The 19,977-nt window shown below is 41.9% G+C and overlaps 1 protein-coding gene across 1 annotated transcript in view; it reads left to right on the plus strand.

Moving 5' to 3' along the window:
- Window positions 1-11,638: 11,638 nt before the first annotated feature.
- The window catches only part of LOC118746208 (ATP-dependent RNA helicase dbp2-like), a 17,096-nt gene continuing 8,757 nt past the window's right edge, over window positions 11,639-19,977 (plus strand). The window contains exon 1 of the mRNA XM_036480034.1: window positions 11,639-11,760. Coding sequence (XP_036335927.1) covers window positions 11,759-11,760 — 2 coding nt within the window. The 5' untranslated portion in view covers window positions 11,639-11,758. The remainder of the gene's footprint in view (window positions 11,761-19,977) is intronic.

Raw genomic sequence — 19,977 nt, forward strand, 5'->3', positions numbered from 1 at the left:
GGGGTGTAAGAAAACAACAAGTAAAGGTAAAGCTCTTACGGAGGCTTTCGCCGCGCTTGATATCACTCTGCTTAACACAAACAATCAATGTACCTTTAACAGAGGTGGCCGGAAGTTGATTATAGATCTGACCTTTGTCCACTACAGTCTGTTCAATAGAGCGAGTTCGGAAGATATTGAGGACTACACCATCAGTGATCGCTAAACAATAATTTTCGAAATAAATGAAACTCAACCCCTGCGTAGCGTGACAACCCTAAGAACACGTTCCTGGCGAAGCAAAACCTTTGATCCCGAGCTCTTCGTAGAAAGTTTTGACACGACTCCGTTACCAATTAACCTGACTTCAGCAGCCAGCTTATCATTCGAAGTAATGAGGCGGCTTAGGAGAGCGTGCGACGCACAGTGGGACGTCCCCATATAAGCTGCGGTCAAAAGTAGTAACCGTCCTACAAATTCGCTGAAATTTCGTATATGCGCTATTCTGCTCTTAACCTTTAACTTCTTCTTATTTGGCGTTGTAACCGCCTAAGCGATTTTGGCCGAGTTCAACAAAGAACGCCAGTCGTTTCTTTCCTGTGCCAACTGGCGCCAAGATAAGCCAAGTCCTACTCCACCTGGTCTTTCCATCTCAGTGGGGGCCTTCCTCTTCCTCTGCTACCACCAGCGAGTTCCTAGTTGAATACTTTCAGAGCTGGAGCGTCGGTGTCCATTCGAGCGAAGCCGTTGTATTTTAATTCACTGCACTATGTCCATGTCGTTGTAAAGCTCATACATCGTTCCATCGTCTGCAGTACTCGCCGTCGCCAACGCGTAAAGGCCCGTAAATCTTCCGCAAAATCTTTCCCTCAAACACTCCAAGAGCCGCCTCATCGGATGTTGTCATTGTCCATGCTTCTGCGCCAAATACCAGCACGGGCATGATGAGTGACTTATAGAGCGTGGTTTTCGAACGTCGGGAGAGGACTTTACTCCTGAATTGCCTACTTAGTCCAAAATAGCACTTGTTGGCAAGAGTGATTCTGCGTTGTATTTCCGTGCTGACATTATTATCGTTGTTAATGCTGGTTCCCAAGTAAACAAAATTCTCTACTTTCTCGAAATTATAACTGTCAACAGTGACGTGGGTGCCAAGGCGCGAATGTGCTGACTGTTGTTGCGAGTTTAAACGGCAGCGATGGGAAGAAAGCTGTGGTGTTGTACTATGTGATTCATCTCGCGAATCTCATCTTGTGAAAACCACTTCAAGGAAAGCGATTTCATTTGATGTCCGTCCGAATCAAACACTTTCAATCGAGCTCATTTATACCCAAACTATTTCGCATAAAAAAAAATTTTATTTCAAAATTGTTAGAGTTAAGCTCTCATATAAAATTGGAAACAAATGTAAAATCATACTTTTATAAGTGTCGAATAATATTTAGGTTAAAAATCTAAATTCAAAAATAAACGCACAAACTTGGGCAATTAAAAACAAGAAAATTGCTAAACCGATTTTATAAACAATTTGTTTTATTTTATTGACAAAATATATATATTCCAGGTAATGTAAGTAAAATAATACTATAATCAAAATAAAAGCCTAGGGTATCAGTGCTGACAAGATACATGCATTACTACGCGCGCTGCCACGCCTACAGCTCTTGTGGTCGGAAATAGTAAATGTTATCCGATTTTGATGAAATTCATATTATATGCTGGTTTAAACCATAAAAGCATAAATCTGAGAGAACATCAAAATTGGTTTACATTATCGCCCACCAATTCTAGGAAAAGAAGCGCAAATTAAAAGAATATATATTTGTTGATGAAACTTGGTGTACACAGCACGTTAACGCCCAAATTGTTCAATTTGGAATATAATAAATAGTTTTTTCCAAAGACGCCCACCACCTTTCAAAAATTTTTGGCCACACGTACTAATTTTTATGAATTTTGTTGAACTTTAAGAGAAACATTTATTTTATTTCTAAATAAGTTCTTATTTCTTCCTTTTCAAAATGGTAAAACGAAAACATTTGCAATAGCTGCTTACTAAATTATGTGTATGATATGTATTTGCACTGAAACTTTCAATTCTACCTAGGTTTTATATAACAAAAAAGGCAAGCCGGACTTTTCCCATCGAAAACGGATCTCGTCCGAAAAGCGTCCACTTTTGGTTGAATAGTGAATCTGATTAAAAGATTCGCGAGTCATTAATAGGTTCGTTCGCGTAACTGTTAATTGTTCATGTTTAACCAAAACTTACAAGTTTTTGCGTTCGCGTACGCAAAAAACTTGCAAAGTAGGGGAAATTGAGAGAGCAAAGTGACATTTCATTTTGAGGGGAAGCTGCTGGTTTCTGCTGGAAAAATTTTTGCCAACAGCAATTTGCCAACAGGAAAACAGCTGATCAAAAACAGCTGGTTGGCATTTATGCAAATCACAAAATTGAATTTGATGGTTTGGAAGTTAAAAATTACAAAATGCGACTAATTAAACTTGTAAGAAATAAGTAGTTATTTGTTTAATCAATAAACTGTGTCAGTATAACACTTTGTGATAACTTTTCGTACGTTTTAAATTTTACACTTTTAAATGTAAACAAAAATTATATCAGCTGTTCGTCTAACTTGCAAGTTTCTGCAAATTTTCTGTTCGCGTACTATTTTGGATATTTCTCTCTTGTGAGCGAACAGATGACATTTCGCCGGAATTTGGCAGTTGGTTGGTTTCTGCTAGAGATTTTAAACGAACGCACCTAATATCTACACCTTCTTAAATTTCCATATTATTTGCATGTTTTTTATTTTATGTACATATCAGAATCTTTCCCATCAGCTCTACAATAAAAATTCAATAAAATCTACAGGAGATGTGTCTATAAAAGAAGAATGGAAGCTGAACTCGCAGCTGACAATATTTGATGTTTACGTGTCCTAATTAAAGTTAACCTCGCTTCCTAGGTCTTTTTTAAAAAAACCTTTAAATGGGAGTACTCGAAAATTTCTTTCTCACAAAACTATGTAGAAACTGCCTAATAAATTTCACTACATATATAAAAACTTAAAGCAATGCTTGACCACAAATATCTTAAGAAACTGGGCACCAGATTGCCTTATTATATATCCGCACAAGTAGAAAAATTTATTCAAGTTACTTGTGACAAAAATAAATTTTGTTTTACAAATTAATTGTTTGCGTTGTATTTACTTTAAACTCGTCCCATTTCCGCAAATAAGCATTTTTATTATTTGGACATTTTGCTATGAATCTGCATAATTATTTTTTCAGAATTCGCAAATCCGTTTTTATTAGTTTTGGCCGCTGTAGTCCCATTGTGCGACGCGTCCATGGCTATAAACTTAAACAAAACAAAGACGATTCGCCCCCGTCTATTGGTGGAATGAAAAAATTGCGAACTTTCGCAAGGAATGCCAGTATTGAAGACGGCGGTACCAAAGAGCGAGATGTTCAGCTAGTTTTTGCTCGCTTCAAGAGTCGTTTAGACAGAAAAGGAAGCTGCTAAAAGTAGAAATTAAGAACAGCAAACGTTACTGTTTTCTAAAGCTGTGCGACGATGCAGAAACAAATGCTTGGGGACTTGCGTATAAGGTAGTCATGGGGAAACTGCTTCCGAGGCCCAAGAAACCACTGGCCGACCCGTCTCACTTCCGTCCACTCTGCATGCTAGATTCGGCCGGAAAATCCTTGAGCGATTTGTATACATTCATTGAAATTGTGGTGGCCTATCACCAAATAAATTTGGCTTTCTAAAGAAAAGGTATACTGTTGACGCCATTAAACTAGTGAAGAACATTACGGAGGACGCCATAAAAAACGCTGGAAGGGAAGCACAATACAATACTGCATTATAGCAACCCTTGATGTTAAAAATGCTTTTAACTCGCCACCCTGGCAAAAGATCATAGCGGCGCTAGATGAGCTTTCCGTGCCCGCGTACCTCACTAGAATAATCGCAAATGAGGCTGCCAAAGATTACAGGATTAGCGGAGGTATTCCACAGGGTTTAGTGTTAGGACCTTTACTCTAGAACATAATGTACGATAAAGTACTTCGACTCAATGTCCCGAAAGAAAGCAAAATAGCAGGTTTCGCGGACGATATTGCAGTTGTTATAGTAGCTAAGTATCTGACCCAAATAGCCACATTAGCCAATGCCACAGTAACGATCATAGATGAGTGGGTGGCCTCAATGGGACTTGCCCTAGCGGAAAGCAAGACCGAGGCTGTTCTCGTTACAGACAGGAAGATTCGTGAATATGTGTCATTTAATGTTAAAGGAGTCCCGGTAAACACAAAACCCGCCATCAAGTATCTGGGTATCATATTAAATGCAAGGCAAAGAACACCTTGAATATGTTTGCGAAAAAGCTGATAAAACACGCTGCGCTTTATCAAGAATGATGCTGAATGCACGTGGTCCCAAGCAGAACAGAAGGCGTCTTTTAGCCGGAGTATGGAAGTCGGTATCCCTATATGGTGCGCAAATTTGAGCAAATGCGCTCGACACTAAGTCCTACAGATGTGGTCTGGCATCCATATACAGAATTTGCGCTATAAGGGTTTGCTGTGCATTTCGTACAGTATCCGAAGACGCAGCCCTTGTTGTCGCAGGCTTACACCAATTTTGAAGTACCGGTGAACTACCACTAGCTCTGAAAAAGAAAATTGCAAGAAAAGATACCCTGGTAAACTGGAAAATGCGATGGGACGCTAGTAGCAATGGACGTGGGACCCACCGATTAATACCAAAATTCGAACCAGGATAAAGCGTTCTCATGGTGAGGAAAATTTTCATATAACCCAGTTGCTTACAGGTCACGGCTGCTTTAAGGCTTAAATCACACGCTTCAAGCTGAAAGACACTGATACATGTGATTCCTGCCCTGGAAGCGTTGCCGAATACGTCGAACATGTATTCTTCTACTGCAATAAGTTCGCCAGAGAACGGATTTATCTGAGAGATGTCTTTAAAGTAGACCCAACTCCTGAAAATATTGATGCAAATATGCTCCAATCCCCAGAAAACTGGAATGCAGTTTCCAATATATCAGCAAGAATCATGCACTTACTCAGAAAAGCTGAACCAGACAGAAGAAGAACCGTGGTAAGTTAAACCAGTATCCTAACCCATATGGTCGATAAGGGGGTAGTAGGAAATGACTATCAAACTGAAAACTCCAGAACAGTAATTTACGTGTGAGCTTCGTGCTAAAACCGCCTCCCGATGAAATACTTGACGGTAGTAGTAAATACGGTACAGGGCGGTAGGAGGTTTAGTTCGGGTTAAAGTCCCACACTGACGGGGTACGCAGGCTTACGATGTTTCCTCCTCGTAAAAAAAAACTGAGGTTGAAGGCAGCATGATTTTTGCCCATCTGCATCCCCTCGATGCCTCCTAGTTATTGCTGAACGATGGCCAAAGTAGGAAGTGCTATGACTGGTTGCGGATCGAGGAATGCCTGGTCTAAGCCAACTGTGGCCAACGTAATTTAGTCGAGACTTGCACTGCCGAACTACTAGTTTGGAAGTACTTAGATAGAGGGCTGGCCAATGTGTTAAGTGCAGCTTGGCTGTCACTGCAGACATGTAAACTCCTTCCTCTCCACCAATTTTCCATTCCACCACGTAGTCCATGGCTTTGAGGATTCCAATTACCTCAGCCTGGAAGACCGAAGCATATTCCCCAAGAGTAAAGTGAAGCCTATCTCCATTAACTTCGAAAAGGATCAGTCCAGCGCCTGCGTCTTAACCTAGAGGCTGTGCAGGAGGCACATAGTACACAGCAGTCAAAAAATTAAAGTTAAATAAAAAGGCTTTCAAGCGATCAGTTTTGTTACTATCGAAACCAGATAAATCTTCTTGGACCCCCATTTAAATCTCGCATATTTTTTTCACGCCAACGTAGACCCGAATTGAGTCCCCCGTGGACCCCTGGGGGTCCACCTTAACCACTTTGGGAATCATTGATCTAAACGCTATTTCGATGGCGTCATGATGTTTTTGAACGCAGCAGCGACATCATAAATTTGTATAGTTTGGCATAAAAGAACAGGAAGAACCTTATCTGCCGCTGAAAAAATAGCCAAAATAACTATCTACATACGAATACGTGGACAAATAATTTGACAGCTGTGGTCCGTACCTCGTCATTTTCATTGTGTTCGGGCTAATATGGATCGCACGCAATCAATATTTATCGCATAAATCTTAGCATAATTTTTGTACTGCACACTTAGGTCCAGCTTTTCAGTGCACAGCCGTGGTTTAAACTAAGTTTAAATGCCCGATCTGGGTAGTTGAAACTAAGATCAGCCAATCAAATATCAGCCAGCTGTTCAATTTAAACTCAGTTTACTTAATCTAAGTTTAGACCGGCACTGAAAAATTGGTCCTTAGTATGGCACAAGGAAATGTTGTTCTTTTATACGAATGATTTATAGATAAAGCATTCCATATTTCTTTTAAAATTGCCAATGCTAATTTAAATACTTTCAATCGGTTCTGTGAAGTTTAAAGCGCCGACGCCGAAAGAAGAACGTTTACGTTTCCGTTGTTCGTATTACTACCCCACGGCACCATTTTCTACTAAATGTGTGTTAACATCTGACAGATTTCTGTCTTTACTTATCACTTTCAAAATGGCATCAAACCAATCAGATCGATCTGTGCCCAAAGTAGATGGCGCGGTAAAAAAAAACTGAGTTGTCATACTACAAAATGACAGATGATGTTAAGACAGCGATGAAAAGAAATTCGGCAAGACAGATATGGTTTAACAGTGGAAATTTGCAGGTCTCCAGCTGACATTTCTGCCTTACCACAGCTTTTTTAACAGAATCTGTAGGAGGTGGAGACGGGGGGTTACGCGAACCCAGACGTGATACGCGAACCGGATTTCAAAATATGGATCCATCCATACTGCATGCCAAACCTTCAATAAATATCGGAATACTGGATCGCGGCCAATATATATTGAACATATAGCAGGCGCTTATAGGATTCGGATAACCTAATAAGCGCTCAGTACCCCTCTTATTTACTCGTCGCTCTCTGTCCTATAAGCTTCGAATTGCCGCTACTAAAGTTGGCTTGAACAAACAGGGTCAAAAGGAGTGCTGAACAAAAAGTTAACATGCTGCAGTTTTGCGTTCGTGTTTTCAAACCAACGCTAACGATGTGTATAAGCTAGCGTTCGCACACAGCCTTTGTTCGGCGATCTATCCCTGGTTAGATCGGTAAAATCTTTAAATCGCAGTTTTTCCCTGGGGCAACTCCTTGCAGCAGGGCTGCTATGCAGATAAGAAGCGAACTCTCCCACACCCACCCCGCTCCAACTTACGTGTAAGGATAAATCAGCAGGTCTGCGTCCGTTGTTGTTGTTGTTGTTGTAGCGGCTACAACAACCCCGCCACTAACGGTAGCCCCAAGAAGCGTGCAGCCTGTATGGGGTCGGTCCATAGGGACGACGCCGTTAGGGTTGTGGGGTTTTCCGGGCATGCGAAAAGATGTTTCGAGTCGTGAGGGGTCTCTCCGCATGCCGGACATTAGTTCGGCACATCCGCATTTAACCTACTCAGGTAGGAATTTAGCCTGCTGCAGTAGCCAGAGCGGAGTTGGGCTATTGTTGTCCTGGTCTCCCGAGGCAGATGGAGCTCCGTCGCGTTAATGTCCGGTGTTTGTGTACCTAGAACGGCATTCACAGATCTTGAGTCTACATAACTCGAGACTGCGTCCAGAGGTTGCTTAATGAACCTCTGGACTTCGTCCGTCAGTTCATATAGATGCCTCCTGACATGCCTCGGCGAGGGCTCCTCTGCAAGCAGCTGTCTATTTGGGTGGCCACATCTGTGGCTCCCAGCAAGAAACTGCTTTCAGAGCATCGTGTTGTGCTCTTTAATTGGGAGCATTTTCGCCTCGTCGTGGAGGTGGTGTTCTGGTGACATCAGGAGGCATCCAGTCGCTGTCCTAAGTGCTGTATTTTGTACCGTCTGTAGCTTCGTTCACTGCGCCCTACTAGTCCCCGGCGACCACACTGGTGCTGCGTAGTTTAAAACCGGCCGGCCTATTGCCTTGTATGTTGCCAGCAACGTTTCTTGGTGTTTGCCCCAAGTACTGCCGGCTAGCGACTTGAGGTCTTTGTTGCGGCTCTGTACTTTATTGACAATAGCGGTTGCGTGCGCAGAGAAGGAGAGCAGGCTGTCGAATGTTACTCCGAGAATTTTAGGATTATTCACCGTCGGAATTGGTGTGTCATCGACGTGAATTCCTAGCGGTATCCTGACCTCCTTCGTCCAGGTTGTGAAAAGGGTCGCAGAGGATTTCGTAGGGGAGAGGGCTAGACACTTTGCAGTGAAGAAGTGAGAAAGTTCAGAGAGATATCCGTTTACTTTCGAACACAGGTCATCAATTCCATTCCCAGTCGCCATGATCGAGCAATCGTCGGCGTAAGAGACAATCGAGACTCCCTCTGGTGGTTGAGGAAGCTTTGAAATGTAAAAGTTAAACAGTAGTGGGAAAGGACACCACCCTGTGGAACCCCCTGTTTTATTTTCCTAAGTTTGCTCGATTTATCTCAAAACATTACCGACGAGTGTCGACCACTTAGATAATTTGCCGACCACCGTTTGAGCCTCTGTGGGAGAGAGGAAGCCTCTATATCTTCTACTGTCGTGGAATGGCTGACAGTGTCAAAAGCCTTTGACAGGTCCAACGCTACTAGAATCGTTCTGTCACAGGGACGGTTACGGTTAAGGCCACGAGTTATCTGAGTGTTTATGGCGTTAAGTGCTGTTGTTGTACTGTGCACTTTACGGAAACCATGCTGATGCTTCGCTGGGATCAAGTGGTTTGTGAAATACGGGAGCAGCAAGGCCTCGAGTGTCTTCGCTACCGGGGAAAGGAGTGTTATCGGCCGATAAGAATCACCTATGTTGGCAGGTTTCCCCGGTTTGGGCAGTGGGACCACTCTCCCCACCTTCCAGATATCTGGGATGATGAGAGTGGCCATAGACAAATTGAGGACCTCCGTTAGGTACGCTACCCCCGCAGGACCCAAATTTTTCAGCATCAGCATGCATATTCCGTCGGGACCCATGGCTTTGGAGGCGTTCGCCTTCCCGATGGCCACCTGAACTTCACAGCAAGTGAAAGCAAGGGGAACACAGGTTGTTGGCAGTTTATGCAGCCTTCTGGTCACTCGACGCTTGGCTTTGTCCACCGGAGGATGCAGTATGAACTGCCGGCTGAAGTAGCTCGCGCACCGCTCCGGGTCCGACGAAGCATGGTCGCCGAAAGAAATTTCGACTCTGTCGTCGTGCTTCGTAGGATTGGACAGTGACCTCACGGTTGACCAAAGCTTACTCACACCAGAGGTGAAGTTACAGGTCTTCAGATGCTCTTCCCACTTCTTCCGCTTATGTACGTTTACTAGTTGCCGAATCTCCGCGTTGAGATCTCTGATACGGGGATCCCCGGGATCGGCCTGGCGAAGGCTGTCACGCTCATCGGCTAGAACAGCCGCTTCGGCAGGGAAACTTGGACGTGGGTCCGTGATGCATCCAGCCGGTACGAAGCGAGCTGCAGCAGCGGTGACAGCCCTGCGGAAATTACGTTCACCGAGGTGGACGTCGGTTGGTGTGGGGAGAGCTGCGAAGGTGTTTTCAGTAAACTCCGCGAAGCCTATCCAATCAGCTTTGGAGAAGTTGATATAGGTTCGATGCTCCGCGGAAGCAAAGTCGGTTGGTTTATCGATCGAGATGACTATGGGCAGATGGTCTGATGCCAAGGTCAGCATAGGTCGCCATGATATGCTGTTTATCAGACCAGCGCTGACTATTGTTATGTCTGGCGAGCTGCCCATAATCCTGGTGGGTGCGTCGTCGTTTATTGTGCAGAATGTCGAATCATCTATCTGCTCAGCCAGATCGGTTCCCCTACGATCGTTTGACAGGCTTGAGTGCCAAAGATCGTGGTGCGCATTAAAGTCACCTACTGCCATTCGGTTTTCACCTCTGAGGAGCGACCCTATGTCAGGGTGATATCCTGCCGGGCAGCAGGTGACAGGGGGTATATAAACGTTGAATATTTCGAGCTCAACATCGCCTGACCGGATAGCAATGCCCTGAGATTCTAGGGTGGTATCCCTGCGGTCGATGTCTGCTTCGATAAAACGATACTGCACGGTGTGGTGCGTGATGAACGCTAAGCCACCACCACGATCTCGCTCGCGATCTCGGCGGTGCATGTTTTACCCGGCACAATTCAACAATGTTGAATTGCTGTGCAACTTCGTCTCTTGGACCACAGCTATCAGTATACCATGCCTTCCCATAAAGGCGGTTATCTCCTCGATCTTGCTCTGAAGCCCGTTGCAGTTAAATTGAAGGAGCTTCATGTGGTTCGGGAGACGTGTGGTAATGCGGGGTGTGAGAGATGTGTGTGGCCGTGTCGCCATTGGCTGTGTGAGCTGCTGAGGGGGTTGCCTGTGATGGTGGTGGGTGGCGTCGCGGTTGAGGTTTGCGATCGTGCTGCGCAACACGGGTCCTCGAAGTTCCTCGTCCAGTCACGCGTGGTGCGCAGTCCTGAACATGCCCTAAAGTGGCACCAGCCAAGGCAGGTCTTGCACTTGACTGATGTCACATTACGGAATGTCCTGGTCTGACATACCGTGCAGATTGTAGGCGGAACCAAGAGTTGTTGGCGGCGGCGTGTGGGTGGTGGTGCGGTTGTGTGTGTTCTGTGGTCTGTCGCGGTTGTTGTGTGGTCTATTGTGTTATGTTGTTGCGCTGTGGTGTTTGTGTGTGACTGCTCAGGTGGGCTGGGGTTAGCCGTGGAGGCTGCTCTGTTTGAGCAGCAGGGGGCCACAAACGACGTGGTCCACTGCCGATGTGTCCGTAGGCCTGAGCAGACTCTGAGGTGACTCCACCCTCGCAAGCATTGCACTTGACTGAGGTGGAGTTGTGGTGTAGTCGTCTCTGGCATACACAGCAAGTGTAGGTTTCTGGCCCTGGGCTTGACTCGATGCCAGCCCTGAGTAAAAGAAAACGTAGCGAATGTAGCTCTATGGACGAACAACTTCTGAGATAGTTCGCCGACCTAAACGGGGTTAGATCGCCGAAACAACAGCGCTTAGTCGGGTAAAACCCGAGTTATTCCGGTACGTAGAACCGGCTGTCGTGGGAATGCCGATTACGTGATCTTGTTAGTTGGTTCATGAACGCACCCATGCTCCAACTCGTTGGTCAAACGTTTACAGCTTGTGTGTAAAAGGTGTTCTCACGAGGCGATTTTGCGTTCAACTCACGCAGGGTTGCACGAAAAAAAGTTGAATGGCTTAACGTTGGCTGGCGACCAACTTCGTTGAAAGCGATTAGTTGAAATGCCGTTCAACCAAAAGTAGAATGCAAAGTCGAACAATGCGAACGCCTTTTTAAGACGAATATTTTTATGTTTCTTTATATTTTAATATTTTTGCCAATCAATTTTTTTTTCGTGCAACCTTGCGTGAGTTGAACGCAAAAGTTGGCTGAAAACTCGCCATGTGCGAAAGCCCCATTATGCTGAAGTTCCAAACATATATCGATAACATATTCGAATGAGCAACTTTGGTATACACACATCGGTAAAATACGAGATTTTTTCATCAGCAATTTAATTCTCTGTGAAGGAGGACGAAAATAATTTTCACAAGGGAATTAAGGTGTATTTTAAGTATTTTTTTTGCTGATATTAACATCAAAACTTAGGGAAAATGTAAGTACATCTGGTTTCTATATTCTATTGGTTATAGTGTTTTAAATTTAAGAAATATAATGATTTAATATGAAAATCAATGACTTACGTATGAAGGCATACATATATGTGAGTACATACATTTCATTTCGGGTATCTATGAGAAAATGCGCAGCACCCATATTTAGGGGCACATTAGAGACCTTGAAATCTATAAAAAATGTAATTTTAAACTTTTAAGTAATCAAAATGGTGTCGGTTCAGCTTTTTATAAATTCCTATGTTATTAACTATGATTTATAAAGGAAGCCTTTTATTCCTCAATGAAAAGAGCTAAACTAATGTATATATTTTTTTATTTTGAGGTTATGGTGATCTTTAATTGAGCCACGTACAAATTTAAAGGTACATAAAATCAGCGGGTTTTTACGCGTTTCGCACGAAATTTTTTATCGGTAAAACCTCCAAAGCATAAAACACAGTATCCATGAACTTTAATGCATTGGTTAATCTTGCTGTATGTACGTACATACGTACATAGTCCTAGTTACATATTGAAATATTGATTTTTCACGTTTTACAAACGTGCTAATTTTCAATTCACTCATAAACCGCATGACTCATTACTACAAAGGGTCATGATGCATTTTTTAATTCTAATGGAAGCAGGTTTTTACGATTACATATATATATATATACATACATACATATATATATATAAAAGCTTAAAAGGTGGCACTCTGCCGTTTATTGGGCACTCTGCCGTTTATTGGGCTTGTACGAAAAAATGCAAACAAATTTGGCATACATCTAGAATACTAACCGTTTCAACCAAGGCGAATTTATATGTGGTGTTACTAGCTCAGCTGATTTTGTGTATGTGTTTCGCCGCACGGCTTCTGATTTCAAATTGAAAAATTTTGTTTGAATTTCTACACACACTCTTAGGTCGGTGTTATGCAGACAAGCTTTTGTTTGCCAAATTAAATGGCGGCTGCTTAGTTTGCTCGGAGGTGGTTATGTCGAGTTTGGCACAGGGTTGCACGTTGATTATGGTTTTCCTGGCTATTGCCAACACGAAATGAGAATTTCAGATGATGTACATCGCGCAATTAATATATTTTTTATGATATCGTATAGGCAATTAACTGTGCCCTAATCTTTGAAGCTCCTACAGCATAAATTCAGTTCTCTGGCTTTCGGTATCACGGCAATTTTTGTGTATAGCAACAATTGTCTAAAATTTTTGTATATGACAACACCGAATTTGCTGCAGTTTGACCAAACAAAATTAGTTTGCTGTGAGAGTCGCCAAACTCGCTCTCACAAAGTTTGCTGCAAAAACATTTGCACGCAGTTTGCCAAACAAAATTTCTGCATAACACCGACCTTACAGATTTTGACAGTTTATGCCGCCAAAGCAAAAACAAAATACATGTAAATTTTTGTTTTTGTACTCCTGCTATCACCTTATATTAATATTATTAATTAATTCGCCTTAGTTTCAACTACATACATATCTCCAAATTATTTGGCACAGTAAAATTATAGATAAATTTTTCGATATTATAAAATAATAAGGGTATTCATCAAACCTTATAAATGCATTGTGAACCGTATAAACTTATAATTGTGTAAACCCTATAAATGAACTGTCAAAATTTGTATGGGAACTAGTTTACACATTTCTGATAAATTTCTCACGCGATTTCCCTGAATAAACTTGATAAACTGAAGCCAATGCAACTCTGTCGCTACTTTAGCTATGTTTTATTAAAATTTTGCACGCGAATTCAACAATAACGATATGATCCTGATAGAGATCTGGTTCAATTATTATCCGTTCTGTTTGTTTTGTTTCACTGATAATTTGGCTGCAAAGTTTGGTAGCCGTGACAATTGAATTCATACACAAACAGACATTTGGCGCGAATTTTTGTTTATCCATTTTGAGAGCTGCTAGTTTCTGCTAGTAAAAATTTTACTAGCAGAAATTAGCATGAGAGCCAAAAAAAGAAGAGCGTAAGAACGAGAGAGAGCTGCTAGTTTCTGCTAGTTTTTTGGGTTAAGAAACGCTTTCCAGCAGAAATAAGTGATAATTTGTGATAATTATCTGTTAAGAAACAAAGCTATTCTGCCATTGTTTCTTCTAACTTGGTTCAAAATAATCGCCTTTATGTTATATGTATATTTATTTAAATAGATATCTCGTAAATATAATTTTTTCCCCTTTAGTGAGTTAGTTTCTATAATTTCTTTATCCTCGTGCTAGTAGTATAAAATTAGGGGTACTCTTTATGAATTTGTACAACGATTTTGGGTTGCTGTGCCCAAACGCGTGAATCGAATCAAAAACCTTTTACACACTTGTAGACAACAGTTCACGCTTTATTACAAAAATAAAATTTACTATATCTGTGCACTAATTTATTATTAATGTCGGTTGGAAATATGGTATTTTTTGCAAGTTTCCGAGCTGAGCCGTCAATATCCACGAAATATCTCTGCAGGTTGTTGTTGTTGTAGCAGCATACAAATTCCCCAAAGACTTTTTGGGGAGTGTTGCTGGAGTGACAGTCCTTGGCCAGATATAAATCTGGGTCGTTCCGGTTACGTAGACCCGACTGTCGTGGGAGGTGTTCAGACCCTCTTCTTTAGCAAAACAGAAAGGAGAATTCTACTTACAGTTCTATTCTGCGCTGGTAATAAAAAGTTTGTAACCGGTAAATAAAGTTCCTGTCAATTTTTAAACCCTTTTCGCATTCTGTGTACTCTTGTAACCGGTAAATTTTGTTACCATCTCATAAGCTGGTAACAAAGTATTGCCCCGTGAAATATGCAATGCCAGAATTTGCACAATTCTTCATAGCTGAATTGCTGAATATTTTAACTGCATTACCAACGTTCCTGACAAGAACTGGTAACATTTTTTGGTAATAAAAATTTCCGGTTACAAAATCTTCGGTAACGTGCAGAATAGACCTGTTAGTGAGGGTTATAATCCCTAAGCGCGGCCGAAGGCCGCCTACGCAGAAAGTTGTTTTCTGCAAAAGTTATTTATTTAGGGTGCTCACAGTTCTATATTATCTACTGTGTTAATTTTGCCACCTGGTAACTTTAAAACATTTTACCATGTGGTAACTTTGTTTGTTGTTGGTTCCCATACTAATTTGAGATAACACTTTTGGGTAAAATTACTCGACTTTGTCTCATGTTTATGTTTTGTGTTAAACTCGCATATATCGCTGCTTGTACATACATACATGAATTTCGCTTTGGGCGCAGCGCTGCTTGTACATAAGTTTCGCTTTGCGCCTGCCTGAAGCTGGCAAAGGTTCTTTTTTTTTTGCGCTGTGCTGAGTATAAAAAAGAGAAGAGAGAATAGAGGGAAATATGTATGTGGTTTGTTGATGCTCTCTAAAGGCCCGTATGCAGCTCTCAAGAAAAGCAAAAACTCCATATAAAATGACGTAGAAGAAATGGCTAAGAAATTTTCTTGAGTCAAATTTCCTTCAGGCACTACGCAGTTCTTATGAAATTTGCTACGCTTTTTACTACGGTTTTCTAAAGTTTTTTGTGAAAAAAGAGCACAAGGCAACCCAGGTTTGCAACAGAAATATATGCCCGTTCTATTATTTCTTGAGGAAAGAGTGAGGCAACAGGCTGTGACGTATCAAAAATGTCAAAATTCCTTGGACACACACGCGAAATAATGGCAATTTTTTCTTGACCGTTTTCTTGAGAGCTGCATACAGGCCTTAAACACAAACGCGTGAAAGGCAAACGGTCTTGCAATGCGTGGTATTGTTGATCAACTTAATACTTTATTTAAACGTAAGGGTTGCTCACAGTTCGAGTGTGTTATCTTGTTAAAGTTACCACCTTTTAACTTTAGAAGTAAACTGTGAATACCCTAATTTATTTGTTGTATTAAATTTATAATAAATTATAAAATTTAATGGTTAGTTACAGCGCTAGCTGCTAGGGCTATTGGCTGTGTCGGTAATGTAAAAGTGTGGATTATATCTTGGCATCGATGGCTCTGATGTAATTGTATATAACGTTGATGTTCTGGATTGAAGGAGTTTTAAGTAGGTAGATCGATTGGGTTGTGGTTGTTAAGGATGGAATTTCTAGACCTGCGGTGCTCCGGACATTCGAGAAGAAGGTGGTTGACTGTTAGGCGTCCGTTGCAATGTAGACAGTTTCCGCTGTGTTGGGTACTTAGTAGGTGCGAATGAGTTGCGTTTGTATGCCCAAGGCGAAGGCGGGAAAATACAAAGATTTTTTCTTTTTCTGTGGTAGTGGGGTAAATAGCAGGTGTATTGTTTGTGTTAACAGTTGAGTAATGGTGATGTTGATTGAGTGCTCTTTTGGCTTGTTGTTGTTGTTGTTGTAGCGGCTACAACAACCCCGCCCAGATCGGCTGATATCTCAGTCGTTGTCGTCGAGTTCCACTAACGGCAGCCCCAAGAAGCGTGCAGCCTCTATGGGGTCAGTCCATAGGGACGACGCCGTTAGGGTTGTGGGGTTTTCCGGGCATGCGAAGAGATGTTTCGAGTCGTGAGGGGTCTCTCCGCATGCCGGACATTCGTTCGGCACATCCGCATTTAACCTTTGGCTTGTTGTTGTTTTCGGTGCTGTTGAAGACAGACACGCGCTAGATCAGTTTTCTCTATAATGGGGCTAATGATGGTTGGAGCCTTGCACGCAGACTTCGCTGCATTATCTGCTTCCTCATTACCAGTTATACCTACGTGTCCTGGTATCCAGAATAGTTTTGTGTGTCGGGACTGGTGTAAAATATCACGGATCGCGTTTATGGTGTCCCAGTTGCTATTGGAGATATTTTTTATGGCTTCTAAGACCGAGAGACTGTCGCTGAAGATTACAGCCTTCTTATTCTTTTTTTTGGGCTATTTGAAGCGCCTCCATTATACCCGCGGCTTCCGCTGTAAATATTGACGCAGTAGGTTGCATTGAGTAGTTTGATAACGTATGACCGTTTGCGTCGACTACTGCGTAAGCGGTGCTATGTTCTTCTGCTGAGGCGTCTGTATATAGTATTTCGTAATGTTGGTTTTTAAATACCGACAGCTGTTGATCAAATAGTTTTGCGTACATTGTGGTAGGAGTTTTGTCTTTTTTATATCTTGCTAGCTCTGTGTTGCATGTATTTGCATCAAAGAGCCAGAGCGGGTATTTTTTAATTTTAGGTTGCAGTTGTGTTTTCGGCAGATATGAATAATCGCTGATTTAGAAAAGTTGATGTTCGCACCAGCTCTATGTGCCCAACTGCTGATTTCGCTTACGACATTGGTAAATAGCGTGTTGTTGCCATTGTTATTGTTACCTTTTGCCATTATATACAGATCATCTGCGTATATGCAGTGATCTAATGTCTTATATTTGAGTATGATGGTACTGATGCGGTTAAAAGCGATTCGGAAGAGGATTACCGACAATGGCGACCCTTGAGGTATTCCATTATGTAGTTGTTGGGGTTCCGAGAGCGTATTGTTGACCTTAACTCTTAGTCGGCGGTTAGTTAGAAAGCCTTGGATGAACATTAGTACCTTACGACCGATTCCCCATGATTGCAGGGTCTCGATAACAATATGTTCACCAATCCGATCGAATGCTTTTTCAAAGTCGATTGAGAGTATTGAAACTTGATTCTTTGAGGAGAGGGCTTTGGCGGAATAAAAATCGATGTGGAGAAGTGCATCGGTGCAGCCGCTCTTAGCTTTGTAGGCAACTTGGTTTGGTGCTATAAGTCTTCTGTTTTCAAGAAACCAAGATAGTCTTTTAGCAATTATTTTTTCTAAAATTTTGCCAAGGCATGGCAGTAACGAAATTGGTCGATAGCTGGACGTTTTAGTTGGGTCTTTACTCTGCTTGAGTATGGGGACGACGATAGCTGTTTTCCATGCGAATGGGATAACACCGGTGTTAAAAATATTATTGTATAAATCAAGTATTTTAAGTTGCGTCCGAGACGAAGTAAACTTTATCATTTTATATGATATACGATCCGCTCCAGGAGTATTCCCTTTGGCACCATTAATTGCTTGTTTGAATTCGGATGTGGTAATAGCTGACTAACATTCTCGCTTGCATGTTGGATGGGTTGTGAGTTAAAGGGACACTTGTTCGGTACTTCGCTGCTCTAAAAGCGGGGGAGAAATTATCGGCTGAGGAGAACTGTGCCCAGTCTGAGGGGAATTGATTTGCAATATTCGATGGATCGAGTAGGGTTTGATTGTTGGATTTGATTGATAGTATTGAGTTATCCGTATTTCTGTTGTAGATAGTTTTCAATTGGCTCCAAACTTTTGCAATGGGCGTGTCCCTGTTAATTGTGCTGGAAAATTGTTGGAAACATTGAGCTTTAGCGGATTTCGCTGCTTTCCGAAATCTAGCGTTGGATATTTTATATCGAATTAGACTATCGTTTGTGGGGGATCGTTTGTGTGCTTTCCAGTTTGTTAGCTTTTCCAATCGAAGTGTGTTACTCTTTATTAAAACGCCAACGCCTTGGTTGGCGTAAGTATTTGTGATGTGGTTGGTGAAGTAGGCTGTGTAGTTTTTGGGAGGTATAGGGGTAAAGCTGTTGGGACAGTGGGTTTCTTGAATCGATATAAGCTGTGGTTGGTGGTCGTTTCTGAGAAGTTCAAGGGCAATACTGTTGTTAATGAAACCATTCATGTTCCATTGCAAAATATTGAACTTGTCGAGCATCTGTATTAATTAAGCTTATTTATTCGTAACTTAGTGTTTACGAAGATAAGCTAGTAGCTGTATCGATTTGCATAGAGCTGGTTTCAGTTACCGGGATGAAATAATGATTATTTGAAATGAGTTGTTGAGTAATATTGGATAAAGGTGATGAGCTGGGATTTGTTGGATTTGCATTTTCTGTGTGTATACCTTTGTAGTTGGAGTTGGATTCTGTGTTGATGGTGTGTTGGTGTTTGTAGCTGCTGGCAGTGGTTTTTGCGATTTTTTCTTGGTTGGTTTTTGGAGATGATGCTGGACGTTTTAGATAATCAGTGGTTGAGGTTGTTGATGTGCAATTTGTTGTTTTTAGATCATTTTTGCGAGCGATGCTGTTATTGGACGTTGTTTCTGATTCTTTTACTGAGATGGCGTATGTGCGTTTGGATGTGTCAGTGGGTGGATTGTTTAGGTTATATTTTTTAAACCTTTCTTTCATTCATTTGCTTGAATCTAGGGCAGTTTTTGTCGGATGAGGGATGTGTGTCGCCACAGTTGGCACACTGGTCCAGAGTACATGTTGTTGGTTGATGTGGGGGTAAATTGCACCCTTCGCAGGTTGCAGCGTTTGAACAGCGGTTTTTTGTATGCCCGAGCCGCTGACAGTTGTGACAGCGCATAGGGTTGGGAAAATAAGGTTTGACCTTAACTTTGTACCATGTCACATCGAGGGTTTTGGGAAGATTGTAGAGGTCGAAGGAGAGTACCATTTTTCCTGTGGGTGTTGCTTTACCGTCCTGCATGTTAGTGAACTTGTAGATATTTGTTACTTCTTGGCTTTTGAGTTCTTCTAAAATCTCCTCCTCCTTTACTACTCCTACAGTTATCATCAATTTTCGTATCCAGAAAAAATTCGAAAAAGATGATGGTGTATGTATACGCGGATACGACGCGCAGTCGCCCGTCTGGCAGATACTGCCCAGCTGTGGTCTAAAACAAAATCTCTGAAAAGGGGCAAAAGTCGCTCATAATTTTGGAAAAGGGTCAAAAAACCAAAATTTTCGAAAAGTCGGGTCAAAGGGTATTGGCGCCTAAAAAGGTTCAAATTGCCCTTTTAGTCGCACAACGGCAACACTGCCTGGCGGGTCAAATTGTGAACTGAAACTATCCAGAGACCCCCTCAAACACATACAACGCCCCGTTTTCAAATAGTCCCTCTTCCCTCCATGAGTATGTCATGCGAGTTTTTTTTAGCCTATAATAATCCTTGGAAATTCTGCAACCAATCTTAATATATAACAAGTATTTTTTAGCAAAAAAAAACCGACTTCAACTCCCATATAAAAAAAATATATATATATATATATATCATGATCCACTGATCGGATCTCAACCAGATTAGTATGGGACCACCTCTGAGACACTACCTTTCCGATGCAAAAAGAATTATCGAAATCGGTTGAAGTGGTCCAAGTTATGCGGTAACATACATAAAAAAAAAAAAAAAAAAAAAAAATCTGA

The sequence above is a fragment of the Rhagoletis pomonella genome, unplaced genomic scaffold (genome assembly GCF_013731165.1).
Source record: "Rhagoletis pomonella isolate Grant_MI unplaced genomic scaffold, Rhpom_1.0 Rhpom_scaffold_00010, whole genome shotgun sequence".
Lineage (NCBI taxonomy): Eukaryota > Metazoa > Arthropoda > Insecta > Diptera > Tephritidae > Rhagoletis > Rhagoletis pomonella.